The sequence below is a fragment of the Mauremys mutica genome, chromosome 8 (genome assembly GCF_020497125.1).
Source record: "Mauremys mutica isolate MM-2020 ecotype Southern chromosome 8, ASM2049712v1, whole genome shotgun sequence".
NCBI classification, from domain to species: Eukaryota; Metazoa; Chordata; order Testudines; family Geoemydidae; genus Mauremys; species Mauremys mutica.
The window spans coordinates 46024052-46051157 of NC_059079.1; the positions used below are offsets into that span (position 1 = coordinate 46024052).

At 44.8% G+C, this 27106-nt stretch overlaps 1 protein-coding gene across 4 annotated transcripts in view; it reads right to left on the reverse strand.

Annotated features, from left to right (window-relative positions):
* Window positions 1-27106, reverse strand: part of LOC123376726 (complement factor H-like) — a 116092-nt gene that overhangs the window by 68658 nt on the left and 20328 nt on the right. For 3 of the 4 annotated variants that reach the window (XM_045028974.1, XM_045028973.1, XM_045028972.1), the window contains 5 exons: window positions 20851-21024; window positions 13882-14058; window positions 6336-6530; window positions 4208-4378; window positions 1432-1611 (listed from right to left, as the gene is read on the reverse strand). In XM_045028974.1, the coding sequence (XP_044884909.1) occupies window positions 1432-1611; window positions 4208-4378; window positions 6336-6530; window positions 13882-14058; window positions 20851-21024 (897 nt within the window). The remainder of the gene's footprint in view (window positions 1-1431; window positions 1612-4207; window positions 4379-6335; window positions 6531-13881; window positions 14059-20850; window positions 21025-27106) is intronic. The other variant, XM_045028975.1, reaches the window with a different exon arrangement.

Below are 27106 nucleotides of genomic sequence, written 5' to 3' on the forward strand. Positions count from 1 at the left end.
CAGTTGGCAAGATAGTGTCATGGAGGTGATGGAATTTCCTCCACACAAGACAGGACATGATCCACATACTAAAGGTTCCCTTTGTGTGCAGATCCAGGGGGAATTAACTCCATGTTTTCCAAGATATCTGGAGTCACATTATCAGAGAATTAATTTATAATACCATTGCTGGGCTCCAAATCCACTTACACCTCTTCCTGTTTTAGACAGCTTTCATTTGTTTCTAATCATCAAAGCCAAATTCTGAAGTCCTCGATACGTTTTTACTCAGTCCCTACTCAACAAAACTCTCATTGCAGCCACTGGGATTTTACCTGAGGAAAGATTGAGTAAACATTTGAGAAAGAACTTCTTGATTTTGCACAGGGAAAAGAACTGCCTGAAAGAACCTGTTGTATGCATTGTTGGTGTAGCCATGTCAGTCCCAGTATATTAGAGAGGCAAAGTGGGTATGGCAATAGCTTTTATTGGACCAGTTTCTGTTTGTGAGAGAGACAAGCTTTCAATCTTACACAGAGCTCTTCTTCAGGAAGAGACTGTGACCGTTCAGAATAAATGAGGAAACAAAAATGGATAGTACAAATCTAGGGCTGTGGTATATGTGAGTGACTCAGAATCCAATTATGACAATAGGTTTTTTTTTCTTTTATACCATTCATACAGTAATGGTATTGTGCTTGGCATGCTATCATTTGGATAGATAAAACACACAGCTACAAATCTTCCCTGTAGAAGGGTTGAGTCTAGCACATTTTGTCAAATAAATCATTGTGTATATGTTAGTTGTATAGTTATTTACAACTGCATTAACTTATACCATATCATATTTTCACAGGTGCTATATTCAAGTCCATCAAAGTAAATAAGGAAAGTAAATAAGTGTTATTTACTCCTTCTCATAACACAAGAACTGGGGTCACCAAATGAAATTAAAAGGCAGCAGGCTTAAAATGAAAAAAAGGAAGTATTTCTTCACACAACACACAATCAACCTGTGGAACTGTTTGCCAGAGGATGTAGTGAAGGCGAAGGTTGTAACAGAGTTCAAAAAGAAAGTAGATAAATTCGTGGAGGATAAGTCCATCAATGGCTATTAGGTAGGATGGGCAGGGATGGTGTTCCTAGCCGCTGTTTGCCAGAAGTTGTGAATAGGTGGCAGGGCATGGATCACTTGATGATTACCTGTTCTGATCATTCCCTCTGGGGCATCTGGCATTGGCCACTGTCAGAAGACAAGATACTGGGCTAGATGGACCTTTGGTTTGACCCACTATGGCCGTTCTTATGTTCTTAAACTTTGTAAAAGGAAAAACCCTGCAAGTATACCTGTTTCATTTCTGTTTACATTCTCAACTGCAGAAATTGTATAATCATTGTATAACTGTTTGGGCTTTGATATTTTAAAAACATGTTAAAATAAAAGTAACTTACAGATACATCTTGGAATAGGTAACCAACCATTCTTTGTGCATTCTGCTGTCTTCTCCCTATTGTCCGTTTCAAAGTGAAATCCTTGATTACAGTGCACTCTGATTACTTCCAATTCTCTGAACACTTCTTGTGCGGGGTCGTAGATTCCATTAGTCACTATTGGAGGATCACATCTAATTTCTAAACAAAAACAGATAAACAAGTTTAGCAACTGTAATAAAAAGGACTTTAGGCTGTAAGTCCCCCCTTCAATTAAAATTATTTGTATCTATTTTTTTTACTAGCTTTACTAGCACTGTCATATTTGAACATCATCTGCATAACATTGGCATGGTGAGATTCCTATGGATTTGATGAAGTCTACAGTTTTTTACCCATCTTTAGAGATCAGAGTATTTGCTTGGGGTAGTTATTTTATTTTGGGGGTGAGAAGGGGTCAGTTGTTATAAGTGTCATTCTGACTATTGTGGAAAAACTTTACCAAAAAATGAAGCCTTGCAGTGAGACCTAAAGGTGATCCCACTGGATTTGTCTAATCTCTTCTGGAAACTCATTCCACACTACCCTCCTGTCATGTTTGGTTGGATGGAATAAGTTGTTCCAGATATTCCAAGGTGTTAACGTAACAGCATCATGGTACAAACCACTGAACCATGTTTGTGTTGAGTACAGTGCCCTGGGTCTGCTTAGTCTCATGGCAAACACACCATTAAAATCATGTTAACCATTAAAATCATGTTAACCTTTATAAGACATAGGAAAAACAGTTAAAGTATTTGAAATGCAAAGTTAGAAGTAAGGCTTTATTTTAACAATGTCCCTTATTCCCTTTAGCTATAGGGAGATTTTAGAAGGAAACCCCTCTCTTGACTATCTTTTAGACAGTATTAACGATAACTGGTCTTTATGGGGAAAAAGAGAAATTAGCTGAGATGGGCTTGAGCTTACTGCTGTTGTTGTTAAAGTCTGATCCTGCTTCCTTTAAGATGAAACAAGACAAACACACCCAAAAAAGGAGAGAAAGGAATAGCAAAAATACACAATGCAGCTTCTGGTCTCTAGTGCTGACTCTTACTTGCTTCTTCACTGCTGGAGAAACACAAGCACAGCAAACCCCCTTATCAGGGACTTAGAGACCTGGCAAACGTGAACCAACATTGGGCTGTTTAGGACATTGCTTTCAGCTGCCTTTCTGACACAAGCTCACAGTAGTGTTGCAAAATGTACAGTACTGTACAGGTAGTCCAGACTTTTACTAAACAGAAAGCAAAAAGGGAGATAGAAAAGAGAATAAGGTGGAGGTGGAAGATGACATGAGGGAGGGAAGGACAGCAGGAACCAAAGTTGCACATCCCAGGTGGTATTCAGGATTTAGCTGGAGATGGTGAAGGTGGCGATGTCTTCTGTGTTCCTCTCTCTTTCCCAGTCTCATCAGGACATCTTTCAGGATCAAGATGAAGGCGCAGTGGTGTCATAGTATCCCAGGATGGTGAGGGTTGCAACCCTGATGGTGAAATATCACTCCTTCTAGTCCACCCATCTCCCATCCTGCCTGCTAACTCTTGCTGGAGATTTATTTTTTAGGCCCCTGCAAAAGGGCGTTTGTTCAGCTACCTGATGTTCTGCACTGTCTGGCCCATTTGCATGTGCCCTTATTCACAACATGCACACAGTCTGTTTCTTTTCCCCATGTGTACCTTTAATCTTTAGAGTCCAAGGACTGCAGAACATAGCACAGGCATGTGTCAGAAAGATCCTTCCAATTATATATCTTCCCCTTACTGAGCTAATTACCTAATTATCCCAACCATTGCCCCAGTGTCAATAATCCCCACCAAGCCTATAATCTTCTCATTGATTAATTATTAACCAATCCAGAGATCCTCACATCATCCTCTTAAATGATCCCACTGACTAAACCAAACAAGGTGTTTACATGCTGCAATGGAAAATGTGTCCAGCTTTCATTGGCTGGTAGGACATTAGAGTCTATAACAGTAGCCACTGAAATCAGGAGATGTTGACGCCTGTAATGTGACAGTATATTCATTTTTTAACCCAAGAGCAATCAGGAATCTCATGTCGTTTCAGTGGCGCTTTTTGCATTTTTCTTTCTGTACGGAGTGTTTCTGTAGCACTGTGCTGTTGGGGAGGGGACCCTTTTTGAACAGTTCTTCTTAGACTGGAGCAGGTTAGGTCAGATATACATGTCCACTCTGTTTGCAGCAGGCTACACTGATTGGCAGGCAGGCACATCATTGTTTTACAATGGAGTAAGAATGCTCAACATATTGAGGGCAAGATACCACGCTCTAAAAATAAACTAAGCAGAATAAGCTCTTTCAGTTCTCACTGTAAGGCATTTTTTCAAGGCCTCAAATAATTTTTGTGTCTCCTTTCTGCTTCCTCTCCACATTTTAGAAAGGATGTTGAAAAATTGGACACCAGAACTGGATGCAGTAATCTCAGTAGTAGTCTCAACAATGCCTTTTATCGAGGTAAAAAACACCTCCCTACTTCTACTCACTGCTCCTCTATTTATACATTACACAAGGATTGAATTAGCCCTTTTTACGATAGCATCACAGTTCAGTTATTTTTCCACTATGACTCCTAAATCCTTTTCAGAGTTACTGCTTTCCAGGATACAGCATATATAATAATTATGTATTTGTATTACTATAGTACCTTGGAACATTAGTTGTGGACCAGGACCATAGCTGGCTAGCTAGATAAAAGTAACAGAACACACAGTATAAAATGGGCAAAAGCAGACCTTTACAAGATGGTTTTGGACGCCATCCATATTCTGTACACTCTGCATCAGATCTTTCACCGAATGTATATCCAGCATTACAAATAAACTGCAATCGTTCATTCTCCCTGTAAACTTTCATTGGAGTCATTAAATTTCCATTATTAATTCTTGGTGGTTCGCAGGTTATCACTAAGGACAAAAGAAACAAAATTAAAAAAAAAAGTTGTGATGCCTAACTAAGAAAACACCCCCTAGAAAATAAATACAAAATTTCATTTTGACATGGCTGTTTTAAGATTATGTTAATTAGGAAATAGTAAATCTGTGTTTCATCATATAATTTAAGTCTCTGTATAAAATATAAAAGCCCATCTAGAACCTGGGATAGATTTCATGAATCTTTCTTTGGATTTTGAATATATAATTGCAATTTGGGGTAAATATACAGAAGACAAAGTCAGCTCAATGGCATAAAGGCAGCAGCACTCTAGCAGCAGCTTTAAACAACTTACATATTTAATATCAGTCTTCCACATTTGAATTATAAGAAATAGGGGGATGCCAGAGCTGCAAAAGTTGGCCCAATGCGTGAATAAGTGATTAATGTGCTTGTCACTGTCATACATTTCCTAAATAAACACTTCATAATCAGTTAATATATAAACAATTTCCTGACTCCGAAAACATATTGGGTTCAATATTAAATGGAAAGATTATGTTAAGAAATCTTTTCAGAAGCAAGTATGCCTGATGCAAGTACATTGGTAAATCAATCTCATACTATGATCTCTATTTACAAAACAAATTAAGAATCAAATAAGTGATATCTGGCCATGCCAATTTGAATAAAGCATGATCCACCATGATTGTTTCAGTTTTAAATACTTTAAGAATACCAATAAAGTGGAAGCATACTTGGTTTTTATATTAAATATCAAATGTCATATAGACTCAAACTGTGTTTGCAGGTTAGTCTGTTAATTTTTAAGAATAGATAATAATATGTGCATGTGACAAGTTAGCAGTTAAAAAGATATTACATATGGAGTTATCCTGTATATGTCACACTCAGCACAGGGGAAAGATTAATGCACTTCATTAGTAAAACCATATCATTAACAAAAAACACTCTGGCTGATTAATTTTACTTCAGAACCTGGCTGTTTGCTCCTAGTTCAGTTGCAGGTTGAATGGGTAAAAATTAAAAGCAACTGATATAGCCTACAATCACATGTGCTCACAGAGATCAACTCTTCTCAATGCATGGGCAGGACCTAGAAATAAGATATGACAGGAGTGCTCTGTGTTAAGCAATATTATTTCAGGAGACGTGAAAAACTAGTTTTTTAGGTACTGAAGAATGCCACTCCCTCCATGTCTGTGGCGGGACGTTGAGCCACCCAATTAAGAAATGAGGGAATGGAACATCCCCTGATATCTCAGCACCCAAGGAGGTGGAAAGATGTAAAGTGGCGCTTACCAAGTTCATGCTATTAGGAAAAGAAATAGGCACATCCCTGATACATTTCATGTAGAATGTGATGATGTTATTTCTAAGTTCCTAAAATGTGCTATATGCTTTACAAAACAAACAAAGCCACTGTTTCTGCCCTGAAGAGCATACAATCTCAATGCAACACAACAGTGTAACAAGTCAGGTGGACTTGAGTGGAAATTAGGCTACAATTCTGTTTGATATACAGGAAGGAATATATTTAATCTCATTCCTTCCTACTAGTTTTGGCTCCAAAAAGCCAACTATCTAGTTGATCTACCGTCAACAGAATAGATAGTATTAGAATATGCAAAAAATTAATGAATATTCTCAGCTGTAGGTACTTTCTTGTTCCATTTATTCACTCATGTATAATGTTTTATGTATCATCAGTGCTAAATTTTCAGTGTAAAGGAAATAAAATTTTCTAGATTTTACTTCCTTTACACATATCACGCAATGGGGATGAATACATCAGTTAAGTACTGTAATTATTGTCAATGGAAATATTTTGCTTGTTCCATAATTCTCCTATAGAATAATCAATTTCTAGGAATCTGTAAGTGCCATGATAACAGCTTCAACAGTACCTTCAAAATCACTTTAGCTAAAGAGAAATTTCACTAAACTAAAAGATAATTTTCTTCTCACCTATGCATGTAGGTACAGCAGCATTCCAATGTCCATCAGCTGAGCAATGTATTTCTTTAGATCCAGAAAGTTTATAGTCTATATTACATTCAAACTGTACAACTTGGCCAAAAGAAAATTCTTGGTTTGCCTCATATACACCAGCGGCAAGGATTTTTCCATTTTCTGGTGCATTTACTGGTAAACACTTGCTCACTGTAAAAATAAAGCTATAATTTAAGGCCTACTCTGTAACTATATTGTAAAACAAAATCAGCATTAAAAATAAGCTAAAGACTGTTGCAAAAAAGAAATCATTCTGGGATGTATTAGCAGGAGTGTTATAAGCAAGACACAAGAAGTAATTCTTCCTCTCTACTCCATGATGATTAGGCCTCAATTAGAGTATTGTGTCCAGTTGTGGGTGATGTGGACAAACTGGAGAAAGTCCAGAGAAGAGCAACAACAAATATTAGAGGTCTAGAAAATATGACCTAGAAGGGAAGAGTGGAAAAAAAATGGGTTGGTGTAGTCTGGAGAAGAGAAGATTGAGAGGGGACATGCTAACAGTTTTCAAGTACATAAAAGGTTGTTACAAGGAGGAGGGAGATAAATTGTTCTCTTTAACCTCTGAGGATAGGACAAGAAGCAATGGACTTAAATTACAGCAAGGGAATTTTAGGTTGGACATTGGGAAAATCTTCCTAACCATCAGGGTAGTTAAGCATTGGAATAAATTGCCTAGGGAGGTTGTGGAATCTCCATCATTGGAGATTTTTAAGAGCAGGCTGAACAAAGACCTGTCAGGGATGGTCTAGATAATACTTAGTCCTGCCATGAGTGCATGGGACTGGATTAAATGACCTCTTGAGGTCCCTTCCAGTCCTACGATTTTATGATAAACATTAAAATACAGAACAATTGAAAAAAATACTATAAGTAAACTACATAGTAAACACAAAATTAAGCTTTATCACATACTCAGATGCCACCATGACTAGTATGATATAAAGTCAGACTGAGAGACACCAGAGGAAGTTGGTACATGGAGTCTCCTCACTCTGCTGTGCATTCGTCCTGGTTGCAGACAGAGTGCTCACCTAGAATTGCCTTGAGTGATAGATGGGGGTCCAACTAACATATTCAGTGGCACTCACAGCCCAAGCCCTGCTAAAAGTCAACATTAGTTGCTCTTGCTTATGCCAAGACTACATCTGCTCACAGACTAATCAGTTGGAAAACTGTAGAGAACTGCAGACTGACCAAAACATATCCATCAGTTCACAGTGATTAGCTCAAAATCCTTGATAAAGATATTGGACTAAATTCATCACTGGTATAAGTGAGTACAATTTATCTCAGCAGAAAGTTTGGCCCATATCTCTAATTTCCCATAACTGCACTAACCCAAGAAAAAGAATAAATATATGTGATCAAATATTCCTTATTACAAAGGTAGCCATTAGATGGGGCCAAATTCCACCCTTGGATGTTCGCAAAGACATTAATGGGAGTGTATGTGCATATCTGAGACCAGAATTTTGCCTCCATCTCTTTCTTCTCCCAACTTTCTCCAGTATATCAGTCATCTGCACATTCTTTGATTTTGCATCCTATTTCAGGGTTCCTCAAACAAATATATAAAGATTTATAAATTTATAATCATGCACGATTAAGCGCACACATTCACAGGTAGTCATGCTTTTCCTTTAGTGAGAAACCCTTAAAAATTTGGGACTAAAGAAATATAAATAACAACAATTCTTACTGGCCAAAGTCACATTCACATCATAACACAAATACTGTACTGTGGGATGTGCATTCATTGTATGATGGAACACTTTCCCCATAAGTATTAAAGCTCTACAGAACAAAATTAAGAAGGAGATTATCTAAGAACAACATTAAGGGACAGATTGTGACATTGTTGATCATGCTGAATGAGTAATACTACTGAAACCAATCGAACTACATGTGGAGTAAGGTAGAGCCCAGCAGCCGGACTGGGATCCTGTGGGTCCTGCAGGACACACTGCCATAATATTGGGTGGGGAAAAAAAACAAACAAAAAACCCAAAACAAAACAAAACAAAAAAACAGACTGTGGAAGTTTGGAGGAAAACCCTACATTTCTTGTCTGTTTACCAAGAGTAGCCTATTTGGGAAATTGCTATTTTGTTTGAGCTTCTCTTTCCTATATGTGTTTATCTCCCTCCCCTCTCTTGCGGGATTTGTGGGATCTAAGATTTTTTTTGGTTTGGAGCAAGATAAAAATGCCAGAAATAATTCAAGAGAGGGTGGGAGTGGGAGTGGGCACTGCAGGGCGGGATGGGAGCGAAATTTAAATAGTCTCACAGAAGGCTCTAGAGAAAGGTACTAATCAATGTGAGCAAAGATATCACAGTTGGGTCCTAAATAGTTTTAAGCAGGCAAATATTAAATAAAAATCAGTTTGATAAAAAGATTGTTGTAGACTCCATTTACCTTCACAGTGGGGGAGTTCATTGCTCCATCCATCTGCCTGACACTCACGGAAATTTCTTTGTCTGAGCATCTGATAACTTACCAAAAAAATTGTAACCAAAATATAAAACTCTAAAATACAGCAGCATTATGTGTTAACAGGTTATGTGATGCTATTACAGTTAAAACAATGCAAGTAGTTTCCCCTGTTCTAATACATAAACTAACCCAAAACATTTGCCTGGAGAAGAAAACAATATTGTCTCTACTGGGCTCCTTCTCCACTTTGTTAAACTTCCTATTGCTCACAGTAGCAGAATGGTAAATGGCAGAAGTAAAGCTTCATTGAAGCTTCTTTATTACAGAGAGCTGCTAATGCTAAACTCTGGCTCAGCCCTCTGTATAGAAGCCATTGTAATTCACTGTGGTCCCACAACATTAGGGAGAATTGCAACTTCTAAGCCCAGTTCACTGGTACCCTCTAGCACAAAGGAGGCATAAGCCTGGTGAAAATGGCAGATTAAGCCAAGTTTATGGATGTTTTGCATTGCCAGAGCAGTGCAAAACAGCCAGACTGTAATGGAGTATATCTTACTATATAGAAGATTTTTTATTCAATTTACTAAAGCTCTTTCTAGAGAGCTATAGTTAGTCATGAAAGCAGTATAAATGCTATTTATATTGTTTGAGCTTCTCTTTCCTATACGTGTTTATCTCCCTCCCCTCTCTTGCGGGATTTGTAGGATCTAAGATTTTTTTTTGGTTTGGAGCAGGATAAAAATGCCAGAAACAATGCAAGAGAGGGTGGGAGTGGGTATTGCAGGGCGGGATGGGAGTGGAGTTTAAAAAATAGTCCCACACAGGGCTCTAGAGAAAGGTACTAATCAATGTGAGCAAAGATATCACAATCGGGTCCTAAACAGTTTTAGGCAGGCAAATATTAAATAAAAATCAGTTTGAAAAAAAGATTATGTTGTAGACTCCATTTACCTTCACAGTGAGGGAGTTCTGGGGTATACAACCCAAAGGATTTTTAAAGTTTACTCCTTTAACCCTCAGAGCTTAGCATCAGTATGCTCCAAAAAGAACAAGACTCCCTCAAAGGGCAGATCTTGCACAGTCTGTTGGACCTCCTGGGGGAGCCCGGAGGACTGCAATCAAGTGCTCTTTTGCATGGCCATTGCTGAAGCCATGGATCTAGCAGCCAAGTCAGCCACATCTACTGCAGCTTGCAGCGAGGTCCTCACCACAGATTTTCCCTTATCCACTATCGGGAAGAACTCCTGCCTAGTATCCTCTAGGAACATGTGTTTAAAATTTAGCATGGAGTCCCATACATTAAAGTCGTACCTGCCCAAAAGGGCATGCTGGTTTGCAATCCTGAGCTGCACCTCCTCCTCCCAGTAGAATAAACTCTCTTAACAAACAGATCTAACTTCTTTAAGTCTTTTGATTTTGGTGTTGCACTCCGATGCCCTTACTTTCCCCTCTCATTGGCAGAGGATATTACCAGGCATCCCAGGGGAGAGGGGAAAGGAACTCAGTCTTGGGAAGTATATAATATTTGCCATTTTTGAAGTGTGGAAAAAGGATGCATGGGTCTGCCACAGTCCCTTTACTGGGTCCATAATGGCCTCAGTGAGAGGCAGGGCCACTCTGGAAGTACCTGCATTGTCTAAAGTATTGGCCAGGTGGTGAGAGGATTCTTTTTCTTCCTCCACCTGTATGCCAGATTTAAGGCAGCCCTCTAACAATTCTTACTGTGCCTTATAGTCATCTGGGGGAGGCAACATGCCCCCTCCTGAGACTGCCTCATCAGGGGAGGAGGAAGAGGACACCAGCACTAGCTGTGGATGCTCTTGCTCCATTTTTTGATCTGCAGGGTACTGTTGAGCTGGCTTTTGATATCCGGTACCAGGCTTAGTACCAGAGTCAGGAATGGGTGCTGCCCAATGGGTAGGTACCTCACGCCTTTCTGATGCCACTGAATAGACGTGCCTGGAATACAATCTGGAAATGGGAAGGGGGGAAACCCTAGAATCCGAAAAGGCCACTGGACAGGAGGAGGCCCCCAGTGATCTCCTGGTGAACCACTCGATGGTACTCCTGTGGCAGAGTCTATGGAGGGGTAGTAAGAGCAGCTCCAAGGATGGGAGATATAGGACCCAACCCCTGATTCAGAAGACAATAACTTTCCTTCCATTGACAACAGAGCCACTATTCCAGATGGTACCGGCATTCAGTGCTAAGTTGGAGAAACCCACAGTGAAGTGAGTGTTTCCAGTTTTCCTTCTGATATTATGGAAGGGCAAACTGCCAGGGGCACGTGAGGCTGGTGCAGTACTGAGCACTGAAGTGATCCTGCTGATTTTCCTGTGTCTGTTGCCATGGATACCGTCAAATCTTGTACCACCAATGATATCGGTACTGACAGGGTCAAGAGATGCCTGGCAGCCGCAAACACCTCTGGCCGTAGTCGGTACCGATACAGTGTTGGTACAGTGCAGTGCCATAGATATGGAACGAGTTCCTTCTGACTCCAGACTTGATGGAATCTGCCTAGCTGACAGTCAATGGTGCCATCTTCTGCAGTACCTAAGCAGAGGGGTGTTTACATTTAAACTGCACTCTTATCCCCATGCCTAGCACACTTCCATGCTAGGGATATCCACCTTACAGCAGTCTGCTTCTTATGCCTCTTCTTAGACACCGGGGATGGTGAACGATGCTGGAACTCAGACACAGCAGGAGGTGCACTTCTTACAACACCGAGACACTCGGTGCTGAGTCTGACCGACATGGCTCAGTCAGAGCTCTCAAGGCTGCCTCCATGAGTTGAAATTTTAGCCTGGCTTCATGATCTGTCTTCATGATCGGCTTAAATTCCCTGCAAATTTGGAAACACTCCCCAATATGAGCTTCCCCAAGGCACTTCCAGGAACTTGAGTGTGGGTCACTCATGGGCATAACCTTGTTACAGGAAAAGCAGGCCTTGAAGCCTGCTGACTGAGGCATCCCTTGGCACTGGGAATCAACCAAAACCCTCAGATGGGGTAAAAATGTAACTCACTAATTAACACTAATAACCTTAATAATACTAAACTATTTACAATAAATACAAGAGAACACAGTCCACTGAAAGTATTTGCAAAAGCAAGAAGAACAGTTCCAGTTAAAGTCCTGGGAAATAAGAAGGAACTGAGAGGACTTGGGATTGGCTGGGCCCTTTATACCAGCACCAGTGGGCAGGTCCACTGACTGGGGGGACAAAGGGCACAATTGCCCGGGGTCCCCGGTGATTTAAAAGGGCCCAGGGGCCCCAGGCCACCACTGCCGGCCATGCAGTGCAGCTAAGCAGGCTTCCTGCCGGCCCTCACTCTGCGCCACTCTGGGAAGCATCCAGAATGGCCCTATAGTCCCTGGGGGGAACGAGGGGTCTCTGTACACTGCCCCCACCTTGAGCACCAACTCTGCAGCTCCCACAGGCCAGGAACTGCAGCCAATAGGAGCTGCAGGGGCAGTACCTGCAGGCAGGGGTGGTGCCTGTGGGCAGCAGCATGCGGTGACCTCCTCGCCCCCCCCGCCCTCGCCTAGAAGCCACTGCCAGAGGGGTGTGCAGGTCACTTTCGGAAGCTGCCAGAGGTAAGTGCCAACCACCTGAGCCCCTCCTGTACCCCAACCCCTTGCCCCAGCCTAGAGCCTGCAATCTGCAGCCAAACTCCCTCCCAGAGTCCTCACCCCCTCCCGCACCCAAACTTCCTCTCAGAGCCCAACCCTTCACACATACACACATCCATACCCACAATCCATCCCAGAGCCTGCATTCCGCACCCCAACCCACTGCACCAGCCATGTGAAAGTGAGTGAAGGTGGGGGAGAATGAGTGACAGAGGGATGGGGGATGGAGTGAGCAGAGGGCAGGGCCTTGGAGAAGGGCAATGGTCTTTGGGTTTGCACAATTGGCAACCCTCCTGGGCAGGCATGTGGAAGCCCTGGCCGTGCCGGAAGAGCGCGCGCAACTGGCAGCTCTTTGGGCACCAGCAAGCGCAGGCACAGCGCCACCTAAATGTCAGGCAGACTGTGTCCATGCGGGTGCGGCTTGTGCATGCGTGGAGGGACCATTAACTGTTCTACCCTGGAGCCCAGAATTGCTGTTGGAGGGCCTGCCAGTGGGATGTGGCAGCGGGTGGAATGTACATGTGCAATCACTCAAAGAAGAACTAAACTAAACACTTTTCAAGGCACTAAGAATGGAGAAAAACCGTGGTGCGTATCATTTTCATCTGACACAGAGGTTGGAAGGAACTGAGGTGATAAGGGGCACTGCACCCCCTTATATAGCTTTGCCCTGAGAACATGTGGAGATGCTGAGGAGAGGGGTAGATACGGATGTGTGTGAGCGCTCTAAAGGACACTGCTTGAAGAAGGTTCTACAGTTAAGCATCACCAGGCGACACAATACCCCATGGTTGGGAATAGGCAGAAACCAAAAGGTGTGAGATGAACTTCCAACATCATGAAAATAGAGATGTTAGGACCCTATTTCTGAACCCCTTACCTAGACAAAACACTTCCTGACTGTAATGACTAAAAGGAGAGAAAGGACTGGAGAACGGACCTCTTTGTAATGACAAGTGCATCCTATGAATTCTAATAGGCTAACAGGACAGAAGGCAAGCACCACTTTTATGTTTTAAAAATATAAATTACTGTTCTTACCTGCTTGCAAACAAGATTTATTGTCCTGCCAATAGGTTTTTTTCCCCCTTTTGGCAAACATTGATTTCTCCCAATCCCCTCTGTATTTGAAATTATCAGTGTGTGAGTTGGCTATTTCTTGTTTCTGAATCAACATTCTCAGTTATGTCAGCCCAGACAAGAAACAGTCCAGACATGAAACCTTGTTAAATTATGTTCCTTCTTGTTCCCCTCAGCAGCAAGGGGCAAAACTTTGTCAGTGTATATTTTAATTCAAAGTCATCTGTCTAATCTATTTGTTCTAGCTGTCAGACCCATCTGTGTGGTATCTCAGTGCCCATAATAATAATATTGTAAGAAAGAATTAACTAGGTTCTTTAAAGTTAGATCAAGTCAGTCATTTTACCTTCGCATACAGGTTTTTGGGTCCACTTCCCAGCTCTACATGTAACATCTGGTGATCCTCTTATAATAAAACCAGAATGGCACTGATAACGTACTGTTTCACCAGGTTCATAACTATCCTTCACTCTACCTTCAGTTTGAGCATTGAAAACATCTGGAACACCTTGGCATGGTGTATCTGAAAAGATGGACATGGAAGCGTAAAATGAGCAAAACCCTCCCACAAACCATCTTATGTAATTAAGCCCTTTGTAACACAGTATATAACCACATAAAGACCACTAATTTTAAATAAAGGTTGCAACCAGAACCTACAAACATGTAGTAAGATGTAGGTGGGCAATGAAACTTACAACATGAGCACTGGTAAAAATCTGTCCAAAAATTAAACAAACACCAGAGCTAAATACACTAGGAGTTCAGTTGCTGATGACATTTAGTTCCTGCCTCTGTGTGAGACCAACATTTACAGTTGCTTCTGTTCTTCTGGACATCTTATGCAGTGGCGGAGAGGGTCTGTGTGGTACAGCCAAGAACTGAACCGTTCTCAGTTCCTTCTCTACTGCAGAGTCAAAGACAAGAACTACGAAGTTTAAGGGATGTGGGAGGGGCATGGAGGACCCATAGGGTCATACATCTCAAAGAATCATCATTACTGCACAAGGCGAGTAACTTCTTATTCTTCTTTGAGTAGTATCCCTATGGGTGCTCCACTGCAGGTGACTCCCAAGCAGTGCCCACCACTGGAGGCTGGGGCTTCAGAGTTGAATCTGTTATGGGTAATAGTACTGTGGCACTGAATATGGCATCTGCAGCTGAATCCCCAGGATGGCATAGTGTTCTGCAAATGTGTGTGCAGATACCCAGGTAACTGCTCTGCAGATTTCTGGCATAGGGATAACCCTAGAGAAGGCGACAGAAGAGGAGACCAATCTCATAGAGTGCATGCATATTGAAGATGGGGTTGTTCTATAGCACATCTGGTAATAGAGTTCGATACATGTCAAAACTCATTTGGAGAGTCTGTGCTGAAATCACTGTAGCTTTTGACCTATCCGCAATGGAGAGGAAGAGTCTTGAAGATCCTCTAAATAGAAGTCCAAGGCTCTCCTCATGTCAAGTGTATGGAGGATGGCTTCCCTATTATCCTGATGAGGTTTGGGATAAAAGGTTGGAAGCTGAATAAACTGATTCATATGAAATGCGGAAGTCACCTTGGGAGTGAACGTTGGATGTGGTATAAGAGTGACCTTGTCAGGGAAGAACACAGTGAAGCAGGGATGCACTACCAGAGCCGCTATCTCCCCTATCCTTCTTGCTGAGGTGATGGCAATCAGGAACACCATCTTCTTGGGAAGGTGAGTTAATGAACAAGTTGTCAGGGGTTCAAATGGCAATCTGGACAGTCCTTTTAACACTAGGTTGAGATCCCATGGAGGAGTGGGTTGGGGAAAAGGTTCACTATGTCTTTGAGAATCTCTTTATAGTCAGATGGGAGAAGATTGAGTATCCTTCTACCTGCTGGTGAAAGGTTGCAGTTGCTGCTAGGTGAACTGTTAGTAAACTAACAGAGTCCCAATTTCTTGGGAGTCAACAGGTAGTCCAGGATTACTGGTAGGGTGGCTGTATTCAGGGTGACACCTTTGGGCTGGCACCAGATTTGGAATCTTTTCCACTTTTGTAGGTGGGTAAGAGTAGCTCTTTTCTCAGTGTGTAATAACACCTCCTGTACCTCCTTAGAGCAAGATGTCTATATGTGCTGGAACCATGAAGGAGCCAGGCTTTGAGCTGCAGAATCCGCATCTCTTGTTCTGCATTAGAAGGTAAGGAGTGATTGGAAGAATCATCGGTGGACATAGTGGACCAGCTGTGACAGGTAAGGGTATCACATCTGTCTAGGCCAGGTGGGAGTAGTCAGTATGATGTTTGCTTTTTCTCTTTTCACTTTAACAGCATTTTCTGTATTAGAGAAAATGGGAGAAAGGCGTAAAGAAGATCCTTGTCCCATGGAAGGAGGCGAGCGTCTCCCATGGAGTATTGTTTGATCCCCACTCTGGTGCAGTACTGTGAACATTTCCTGTTCTGGTAAGCAGCAAACAGGTCTATTGTCTGAATATGTTGTTGAGAACCACCGAATCCATTTCCAGTTCATGGTCATGTGGAAATTTGTGGCTGAGATTGTCCGCTGTCATGTTGTGTACTCCTGGTAGGTAGGCTGCTGATATCATGACATTGTGGGAAATGCACCAGTTCCATAATTTTAGTGCTTCCATGCACAGGGAGGGTGACCTGGCACCTCCTTCTCGGTTTATGTAATACATGCAGGCCATATTGTCCATTGTGACTTTTGTGTTCGTGTCTTTGATCAGTGGGAGGAAGTGAGTACACGCATTTCTGACTGCTCTGAGTTCAAGCAGATTGATGTGAAGGCACGTCTCAGATGGAAACCATTTGTGCCCTGCACTGTGAGACTGTTGAGATTCGCACCCTATCCTATGAGGGATGCATCAGTGGTCAGGATTGATGATGTTGGAAGGCTGAACAAAAGGGATTCCCGTACAGACATTTACTAGGTCCTTCCACCAGTCCAAGGATTGCTTAACCTTGGTGGGCATCAATAGTAGTTTATGTTGTCTCTGATCAGCCTGCAAACTGAACCGAATAGAACCCTGCTTGGAGGCATCTCATGCGCAGTCTGGCATGAGTATAACGTTGTGTCCACGGCCATATGCCCCATGAGCTGGAGGTAACATCTGGCTGAAACTGTGGGGCTGGATCGCACTGTATCAGAATAGAGAGACTGAATAATCTGTGATGTGGGAGGAGCACTCTCGCCTGGATGGACTAAAGGTTGGCTCCTATGAATTCTAACCTATATTAATGTCAATTAGTGTTAATGACAATTTTTGTGCTTTGATTTGTAGGTCTAGATTCTGGAACAGGTCCAGTGTGGTCTGGGTGACTTGCTGGGCTTGGGCAAAGGAATGTGCCCTAAGAAGGTAATCGTCCAGGTAAGGATAAATTATGATGCCCTGAGAGCGTAAGTGGGCTGCCACTACCGAGAGGACCTTGGAGAATACTCTGGAAGCCAATGAGAGGCCAAAAGGGAGTACTCTGTACCGGTAGTGGTCTTAGCCTAGTGTGAACCTGAGGTAACGTAAGTGACTCGGTATAATCAAAATGTGGATGTATGCACCTTGGAGGCCAAGAGCCAAGAACCAATCTCCTTTCTCTAATCCCGGAATAATCATTGATAAAGTGACCATCTTGAACTTCTGAGCCCTGATGAGTTTCTTGAGCACTCTGAGGTCCAGTATGGGTCTCCAACCCACTTTTTTCTTCAGTATCAGGAAGTAACGAGAGTAGAAGCCTCTGCCTCTTAGATGTTTGGGCACTGGCTCTATAGTTCCTATGCTGAGGTGATGGTTTATCTCCTGATGTAGCAGGCTCTCATGAGAAGGGTTCCTGAAGAGGGACGGGGAAGGGCATTTGAGGGGGAGGAGAAATAGATGTGGTATACATCCCGGATGATCTCCAGCACCAATTTGTCAGAGGTTATCCATTCCCAAGTGCTACAGAATGGGGTGATATGGTCTTGGAAGGGATGGGTGGGGTTTTCTAGCATGAGATAACGATGAGGAGAATGTTCTACGGGCACCTTGATCAACCTGTCAAAACTCTTGCTTTGAGGTGGAGGGTTGAGTGGAAGTGAGCTGAGATCCTGATGTCTTCCACCTGGGGAATCTGGGCTTCTTCCTCTGGGGTTCATATGATTTCTGTTATGAATATTGTGATGAGTGAGGTTTGAACGGTGGCTGAGAGCTATATTTTCTTTTGTACCCAGGTGTATAGATCCCAAGGGATCAAAGAGTGGTTCTGGAAATCTTTTAATGTGTTCAGGGAGGCGTCGGTCTTCTTGGTGAATAGCTTTATCCTTTCAAAAGGAAGATCCTCCATGGTCCATTGGACCTCCTCTGGGAAGCCAGACAGATGAAGCCACGAGGCCCTTCTCATCACAATGGCAGGAGGCATTGAATGTGCTGCCGTGTCAGCCGCATCAAGTGCAAACTGGAAAGATGTCTTAGCCACCAGTTGGCCTTTGTTGACTATGGACTTAAATTGCTACTTATGAGAATCGGAGAGCTACTCAATAAAAGAACTGAGTTTTGCATAGTTCTGATAGTCATATTTTGCCAATAAGGCTTCATAGTTTCCAACTGGAGGGTGGCCAAGAAGTATGCTTTCCCAACAAAAAGGTCCAAGCGCTTCCAGTCCTGGTCATAAGGGGTGGATTTAATCTGGTATTGGCAGCCCTTAGAATTAACTGCATCCACAATGATCAAATTGGGAGGCAGGTAGGAGAAGAGAAATTCCCTGTCTTCCACTGGCATGTAAATTTCTGGTCAGCCTGCTTGTATGTTGGTGGGACAGATGCAGAGGTCTGCCATATGACCTTGGTGGGGTTTAGTAGTGCCTCATTAACAGGGAGGGCCACTCTGGAGGAGATGGAGGAATGTAAAATATCCACCAGCTTGTGATGCGACTCTGTCATCTCTTGCAAAGGTATTTGTAGCGCTTCTGCCACCCTCTGTTCCAAGTCCTGGAACAGTTTAAAAATCAACTGCCATAGATGGCAGAGTGGGCATCAGCGTCTTATCTGCTGATGACAATGAGAAGGGGGCTTGAGGAGTAACTTCCTCCTCAACTTCGGCCTCCAGTTCCTCCTTTGCCTGTTCAGGGGGTTCAGAAGCCCTTGAGGCAGTAGCTGAAGGATGGTGTTTGCTTGGCTGCTGGTAGGTCACACTAGAGGTAACTGCCTAGGTGTCCAGTATGGCCATTGTAATGGGAAGGGGCCTGATGGTTGGTACCATGGCTGATCAAACCAGGGAGGCTGTGGATCAGAGGAGCGATATGCCTGATGTCCTATTGACACTGGGCCCTATATGGTGGGTGAGAAGAGTGGCGGGAAACCATGTCCTCTGGCTCACTTTCTGCCTCTGACAACAAAAAGGATGGTATGTGGCAGGAAGTCATCGGAAAGTCAAGGGCATTGTGTGATCTCAGTACTGGGACCCCACTACTGTGCAGGGGCAAGTCCAGTGCATCAGACAAAGTACTGGCAGTGGTTGTCAGTGCCGAGAGGCTTCTACCAAAGTGGTTGATAGTGAGGTCTGTTGGTGCCTTGTGTACCACAGGTAGTGCGGATGTTAATATCCATACTGATGGAGCTTTCCTCGGGGTGGATCTTCTATGTTTTTTGCACCCCCATGATACTGGTGCTTCCTTGCCTGTGCCCATTGGGTCTTCAGGCAACCTGACTTCCTCTGTCAGTTCAGTATCGAGCATACCCTGGGTACCAGATTTAGATGGTTTTGGTGCTGTTGTTACCGATGATACTGATTGAGCCAGAGATCATTTTCAGCTTGATCAGGGCTCACTATAGGGACTCATGGACCTTTACTTAGAGGCCTTAGGAGAATGGCTCACCAACATCTCCCTGGGCTCACCTCCATTCGAAGTAGAGGGTTGTGGTGAGGGCTTCGGTCAGAACTCCAGAGGTTGGAAGGATAACTCTGTGAGTATGAGTTTGAGCGTCAATTCTCTGTCATTCCTGGATCTGAACTTTAGTTGCTGACACAAGCCACATTTTTGTGCAATTTGTTTCTCTCCCAGGCAGCGAACGCACTCTGAGTGACCATCAGTCACCAGGATAGTTTCCTTACAACTGAGGCACTTTTTGAAGCCCCGGGAGATAGGCATACCCTTTTCCAGGGGAGTCCCCCCCACACACAGGAAGACAAAGTCCTTTTCTTTTTTCTTTTTTTTCAAGGGGGGAGGGGGAAGGGCAGCAACCAAAATTAAATATAAATGAAATAAAGAAAGAAAAAAGGCTTAAAGGGAAGCTAAAAATTAGAAATTCTAAAAGAGTTAACAATCCGTGAACAGACAGCTATAGTTCCATCTCTAGCCAGTGGCAATTGAGAATGAACTGAGGAGGGTTTGCCCACGCATGCTGGCTAGCCTCATGGCAGGAGAGGAGCAGCTCATGTGCGGGCTGAACGGACACTGTTACCAAAGTTCTCCAATCAGCAGCAAAGGGACACGGACAAACCTACAGTGGAGCACCCATAGGGACACTACTCCAAGAAGAACCGGCAGTTCCCTTGACTTAAGGGGGGCCTGATATGGAAGATGTGTACGGCTCGGTGCTTGGTACCAGCAGGTTTGCCAGTCTACATGATTTCTTATCCTGTTTGTGAGTCTTGGAATGCACCGCTTCTCCGTGGCTGGAATTCATGGAAAGCGCATGGTCCTGTGTAGCCTGGAGGAAGACTTACTGCCATGATTATGCTCCTGCTTCCTTGCCTCAGCCCCAGCACCAGGTCCGTAGTACTGGTATCGCCAGAATTGGACTTGATCTCTGTGGTCGGAGGCACCCTCCTGGGTTTTTCAGGCCGATGAAGGGAGAGCATCGCACAGAAAAAGGAGCAGTTGTTGTTGTGGAAGGGTGTGGAGTGAAGCTATGGAGAGGAAAGGTCATCCTCCAGTTTTGGAAGTTGCTGTATCTTGCCTGACATCCTGCCATCTGACTGATCCCAGTGCATTTTACCAAGTCAGCAGCCTACTATATATATTGATTGGAGACATCTACATTTGCTTATACACTCCCCAGTTTCATCCATAGCTTTTGTCAATCCCTTATTTTAAAGGCAAGAAAAATAAGTTATTTTACAAAATAAATGGCCTTGAATACAGACCCAATCCATTTTGTAAATGACAAAATAATACAAATGTACCTGTCAGTTTTATGTACTGTCAAAGGAAAGGGCCAAACGCCTGACCAAGTACCCACAATTGACATTTTAAAAAAAATACTAGGTTACCAAGTGCATTCTTGATCTTATATGTTTAGTATACTGAGTTGGATTTTAACATTTGTTAAGCAAGATAGGACATAAATGCAACTTACTGCTACATCCTGGAGGAGGCAACCAGCCATTCTTTGTGCATTCAGCTGTATCTTGTTCATTATTAATGTGAAATCCATGATTACACGTAATTATAAGGACATCACCATCCCTATACATGTTCCTTTGAGGTCTGAATCTACCATTAACCACTCCTGGAGGATCACATACAATTTCTAAGGAGAATGAAACAAATACATTTTACAAATGAAAATAGGCCAGTGGGCTGTACAATCCATCAGCAACTATTGTGATTTATCTCTGAATAAAACGTATGGAAATTGCATTGGAGGGAAGACACTATGTTCCCTACTTTTACTGTAATGCTATTTAAGAAGTTGCCAAATAGAAAGTGGACATACTGATTTTTAATTAAGCAATACACATGCCACAGCTGTTCAAAAGTTTTCATTCAAAACTATTGCTTTTAAATGAGAAATGGTCTTTTTTCTAAACCAAATACTTTCACACAAAAATTTTGGTTGTTTGGTTTTGGTTTGAATTTTTTCCAGTTTCTCATAAAAATTTGATATTTTAAATTTTGGGTTTTTTCTCCTTTCTACAACCGTTTTCACCTTTTTACTAAATACAATAGATTGAATGGTGTCGAGGGCTTTTTCCTCCACTTTTTCTTTTTTTCATCTTTGTATAGTTACAAAGTAGCAAAATCAAAGTTGGAGAAGTTTTCAAAATTTCCAGAGTGGAAAAAGGAAAAAGTGAGATGAAAAGGACAGTTACCTGTTCCGTAACTGGCGTTCTTCGAGATGTGTTGCTCAGGTGTATTCCACAGTAGGTGTGCGTGCACCAGTGTCAGAAGTTTTTCCCTTAGCAGTACCTGTATGGGGGGAGCACTGCTGCGACCCCTGGAGTGGTGCCTCTATATCGCGCTATAAGGGGAGCTGTGCACTCCCCCCACCCTCGGTTCCTTCTTGCCGCACAACTCCGACAGAGGGGAAAGAGGGCAGGATGTGGAATACACCTGAGCAACACATCTCGAAGAATGCCAGTTACGGAACAGGTAACTGTCCTTTCTTCTTCGAGTGATTGCTCATGTGTATTCCACAGTAGGTGCCTCCAAGCTAGATCTGATGGAGGTGGGTAGGAGTTTAGGGGTTTCCGGGATGCAGTACCGCCCTACCGAATGCAGCGTCATCCCTAGCCTGGGAGATGATCGCATAATGCGAAGAAAACATGTTGACAGAGGACTGTGTGGCAGCCCTACAAACATCCTGGATAGGGACGTGGGCTACATAAGAAGCCGATGAGGCTTGAGCCCTTGTTGACTGTGCCCTGATGATTGGTGGAGGGGGAACCCATGCCAGATTATAACACGTGCATATGCACGTGGTGATCCAGCGAGAAAGTCGCTGGGTAGAAATTGGTTGCCCCTTCATACGCTCGGCCAAGGCAACAAAGAGTTGCGCGGATTTCCAGAATGGCTTGGTCCCATCTAGATAGAAGGCCAGCGCTCTACAAATTGAGCTTGTGAAGACCATGTTCCTCGTTGGAGGAATGGGGTTTGGGACAGAGTACCAGAAGGAAAATGTCCTGTTCCATATGGGAGGCGGAGACCAACTTCAGGAGGAATGCGGCATGTGGGTGAAGCTGGACCTTATCCTTGTAAACGGGTCGACTCACCCCTGCGGCGCCTCCTGCTGGTTATTCTGGGAATTAGCTTTGTTCAGCACCGGAGCACCCTCTGCAGGCTGGTGATCCACCAGTTCTCAGGCCCCCGTGTCCCTCCCTGGACCCGGTGCCCCTTTTCTGCGGGGTGCTGCCCCCTGGCAGTAACCCCTTTTCACTCTGGGCTTCCCCTTTTGTCTCAGGGAACCCCCGCCCTCTATCCCTACCTTGCCTCAGTATGTGGCTACTGTCAGTCATTGTCTAGCCCCATGCCCTGGGGCAGACTGTAGTATCAGCCTATTCATCATTGGCACGGTTGGGTTTGGCCTACCCCTGGGCTGCCCTCTGCAACCCCCAGTACCCGTTGGCCTTGTGCTAGGCTGCAGCCTGGGGCTTTCCTGGCTAGAGCTCCTCAGCTCCTCAGCCCTTCCCCAGCCCTGCTTCATGCTAGGTACTTATCTCAGCTCCTAAGCACCCAGGCCCATCTCCCTCTGAAGGCAGAGAGAGACTGTTTGCCTTTGGCTCCCTGGCCTTTTATAGGGGCCAGCTGTGGTTCAGTTTGGGGCGTGGCCTCACCTGCAGCCACTTCCTCCATTAGCCCAGTCTTGAGAACCGCCGCTCTCAAGCCCTGCCAGGCCACTTTTAAACCCCTCTGGGCCGAAGCTACAGGGTTCCAAGGTTAAGGCCCTGAGCTCCAAGACACGTCGGGCTGACGTGATTGCTACCAGGAATGCTACATTCCATGAAAGGTGAGACCAGGAACACCTGCCCAAGGGCTTGAAGGGAGGTCCCGTAAGACAGGACAACACTAGGTTTAGGTCCCATTGTGGAACAGGGGGCCTAGCATATGGGAATGACCGGTTCAGACCTCTCAGAAAGTGGGAGGTCATAGCATGGGAAAAGACCAATTGGCCCTGCACCGCCTGATAGAAGGCCGATATGGCCGCCAAATGTACCCTGACAGAGGCAGGAGCCAGCCCTTGGGTCCTAAGGGACAGGAAGTACTCAAGGATGAGCTGGAGCAGTGTGGGCAATGGGGAGATTCCCCACTCCCCAGCCCACCTAGAGAACCTGGACCACTTAGCCAGGTACGTCCTTCGTGTGGACGGCTTCCTGCTTTCCAGCAGGACCCGTCTGACTTCCTCTGAACATTTCCCCTCCTCCTCGTCTAGCCACTGAGCAACCATGCCATCAGGTAGAGTGCTGCTAGGTTGGGATGGAGGAGGTGGCCCCCGTCCTCGGAGAGGAGGTCCGGGCGAATCAGTAACCTCCACGGGGGGACCACTAGTAGGTGCAGGAGGGTTCCGTACCAGTGTTAGTGGGCCCAGTCTGGGGCTGTGAGGATGACACACGTCCTGTCTGCTTTTCCTTTTTGCAGGACCTTGCTGATGAGGGGAAAAGGGCGGGAAGGAGTAGAAAAGCTATCCCAACCACTGCAGGAGGAAGGCGTCCAAGATTACCCCCCTCTCTATTCCGCCCACTTGGAGCAGAACCAGGGACAACACCAGTTCTGACGGGTTGCAAAGAGGTCGACATGGGGAACTCCGCAGCCTTGGAAGAGCTGGAGAGCGACCTCCGAGTGGAGCGACCACTTGTACTGGTGGGAGAAAATCCTTCTGAGGTGATCAGCTCGCACATTGCGGACACTGGGCAGGTGTAAAGCCCAAAGGGAGATCTCTTGGGCTATACAGAACTTCCATAGGCTCAGGGCTTCCAGGCAGAGGACCAAGGAACAAGTCCCGCCTTGCCTGTTGATATAGTACATCGTGGCAGTGTTGTCCGTGAGAACTCTGACCACCTTCCCGGGAAGGTGCATGCTGAAAACTATGCACGCCAAGCATATCGCCCTGAGCTCTCTGATCTTTATTTGGAGGGACAAATCTGAGACAGACCATTTTCCCTGGGTTTGCATGTTCCCTATGTGGGCTCCCCAGCTCAAGTCTGATGCATTGGACACCAGGCCTAATGATGGGGACACCTCCCGGAAGGGAACCCCTCACAGCACATTGTTCGGGTGTGACCACAATTGTAGGGAGGCAACTACCAGGGGTGGTACTGTGAGGACTTTGTCCAGCCCGTCCTGGGCCTAGGAGAACTGGGAGGTTAGCCAGAGCTGGAGGGGCCTCATTCAGAGCCTGGCATGGCAGACCACTTACGTGCCCCAGGATCTGAAGGCATGCTCTTGCCGTTGTCACCGGGACAGCCGTGACCAAGGCGCTGAGACCTTTAAGGGTCTCGAACCTGCTCAGAGGGAGAGAGGCTTTGGCCCTTCGGGAGTCCAGCAGTGCCCCAATGAATTCTATGCGCTGCACTGGAACTAACATTGATTTGTTTTCGTTTACCACTAGGCCGAGATCTGCACATGCAGACAGGAGCAGTTCCACATGGGTCTGTACCTGGGATCGAGAATTGCCCTTGAGAAGCCAATTGTCCAGGTATGGGAAGATCTGCACACCTTCCCATCGGAGATAGGCCACTACAACCGCCATACATTTGGTAAAGACCTTCGGTGCTGTGGACAGGCCAAACGGGAGGACCATAAACTGATAGTGGAACAACCCCACCAGGAATTGGAGGAAGCGTCTGTGCCCCTCAAATATATGGATGATGAAAAATGCACCCTGGAGGTCCAAGGCCACGCACCAATCCCCCAGGTCAAGAGAGGGAATAATAGAGGCTAGGGACACCATGCGGAACTTGGAGCAGACCAGAAACCTGTTGAGGGCCCACAGGTCCAGGATGGGCCTGAGACTGCCCTTCGCCTTGGGGATCAGGAAATATCTGGAGTAGAAGCCTCTGCCCTGGAGTTCTACTGGTACTCTTTCGACCGCCCCCAGGTGCATCAGACGCGCCACCTCCTGCCCTAGGAGGTGGGCCTGCTCCAAGTCCCCGGGCCCAGCTGGGATGGGAGGGTGGGAGTGAACTGAACTGTAACATGTAGCCCTTTGAAACGGTGTTGAGGACCCATTGGTCCGACATGACTCAGGACCATGCCACTCGGAAGGTAGACAATAGGTTGCAGAACACAAACTCTATTAATCGGGGGTCTCCCTGGCAACAGGCCTGGTGCCCCCCTGCAGATAGTCAACACCGCCTCTTTCCCTGCCTCTTTCCCTGCCTCTTGCCCTGCCTCTTGCCCTTGAAGTACTCGCCCCGCCGTCTGGAGCTACGGCGATCTGGTGCCGGTGAATGGCGAGGGGAGCCCCACATGCAATGTCCGGCCGAGCAGGAGATGGAACGTGAGCATCGACTTCAATGATGGCGGGACCAGCTTCAGTAGCTGCAATGTGAAGAGGAACATCTACGGTGCCTGTCCCAGTGCCTGTGCCCATCACTACATGGCATGGAGGGGCCTCGAGCCTCCCGTTCTGGTGGTCTGACAGGTGTGGACGGTTGAAGCAAGCTGTGAGATGACCGCACTGAACAAGACAAGGAGCGGGTCTCAGAGTGAGGGCTGTGCTGTTCTGGGGATGTCTGATGAGCACCCAGTGGCGGCTTTTCGCGGGACTCGTAGACTTTAAGGTCAGAATGGATCATTATGATCATCTAGTCTGACCTCCTGCACAATGCAGACCACAGAATCTCACCCATCCACTCCTGTAACAAACCCCTAACCTATGTCTGAGTTATTGAAGTCCTCAAATTGTGGTTTAAAGACCTCAAGCTGCAGAGAAACCTACAGCAAGTGACCCGTGCTCCATGCTGCAGAGGAAGGAGAAAAACCTCCAGGATCTTTGCCAATCTGCCCTGGAGGAAAATTCCTTCCCAACCCCAAATATGGTGATCGGTTAAACCCTGAGCATGTGGGCAAGACTCACCAGCCAGCACCCAGGAAAGAATTCCCTGTAGTAACTCTGATCCCACCCCATCTAACATCCCATCACAGACCACTGGGCATACTTACCTGCTGATAATCAAAGATCGATTGCCAAATTAATTGCCAAAATTAGGCTATCCCATCATACCATCCCCTCCATAAACTTATCAAGCTTAGTCTTAAAGCCAGATATGTCTTTTGTCCCCACTACTCCCCTTGGAAGGCTGTTCCAGAACTTCACTCCTCTAATGGTTAGAAACCTTCATCTAATTTCAAGTATAAACTTCCTAGTGTCCAGTTTATACTCATTTGTTCTTGTGTCCACATTGGTACTAAGCTTAAATAATTCCTCTCCTTCCCTAATATTTATTCCTCTGATATATTTATCATATCCCCCTCAGCCTTCTTTTGGTTAGGCTAAACAAGCCAAACTCTTTGAGAATCCTTTCATAAGATAGAATGATCCAAGGAATGGAAAACCTAGTAGCCCTTCTTTGTACCTGTTCCAGTTTGAATTCATCCTTCTTAAACATGGGAGACCAGAACTGCACACAATATTCCAGATGAGGTCTCACCAGTGACTTGTATAACGGTACTAACACCTCCTTATCTATACTGGATATACCTCGCCTGATGCATCCTAAAACCACATTAGCTTTTTTAACGGCCATATCACATTGGCGGCTCATAGTCATCCTGTGATCAACCAATCCTCCGAGGTCCTTCTCCTCCTCTGTTACTTCCAACTGATGTGTCCCCAATTTATAACGAAAATTCTTGTTATTAATCCCTAAATGCATGACCTTGCACTTTTCACT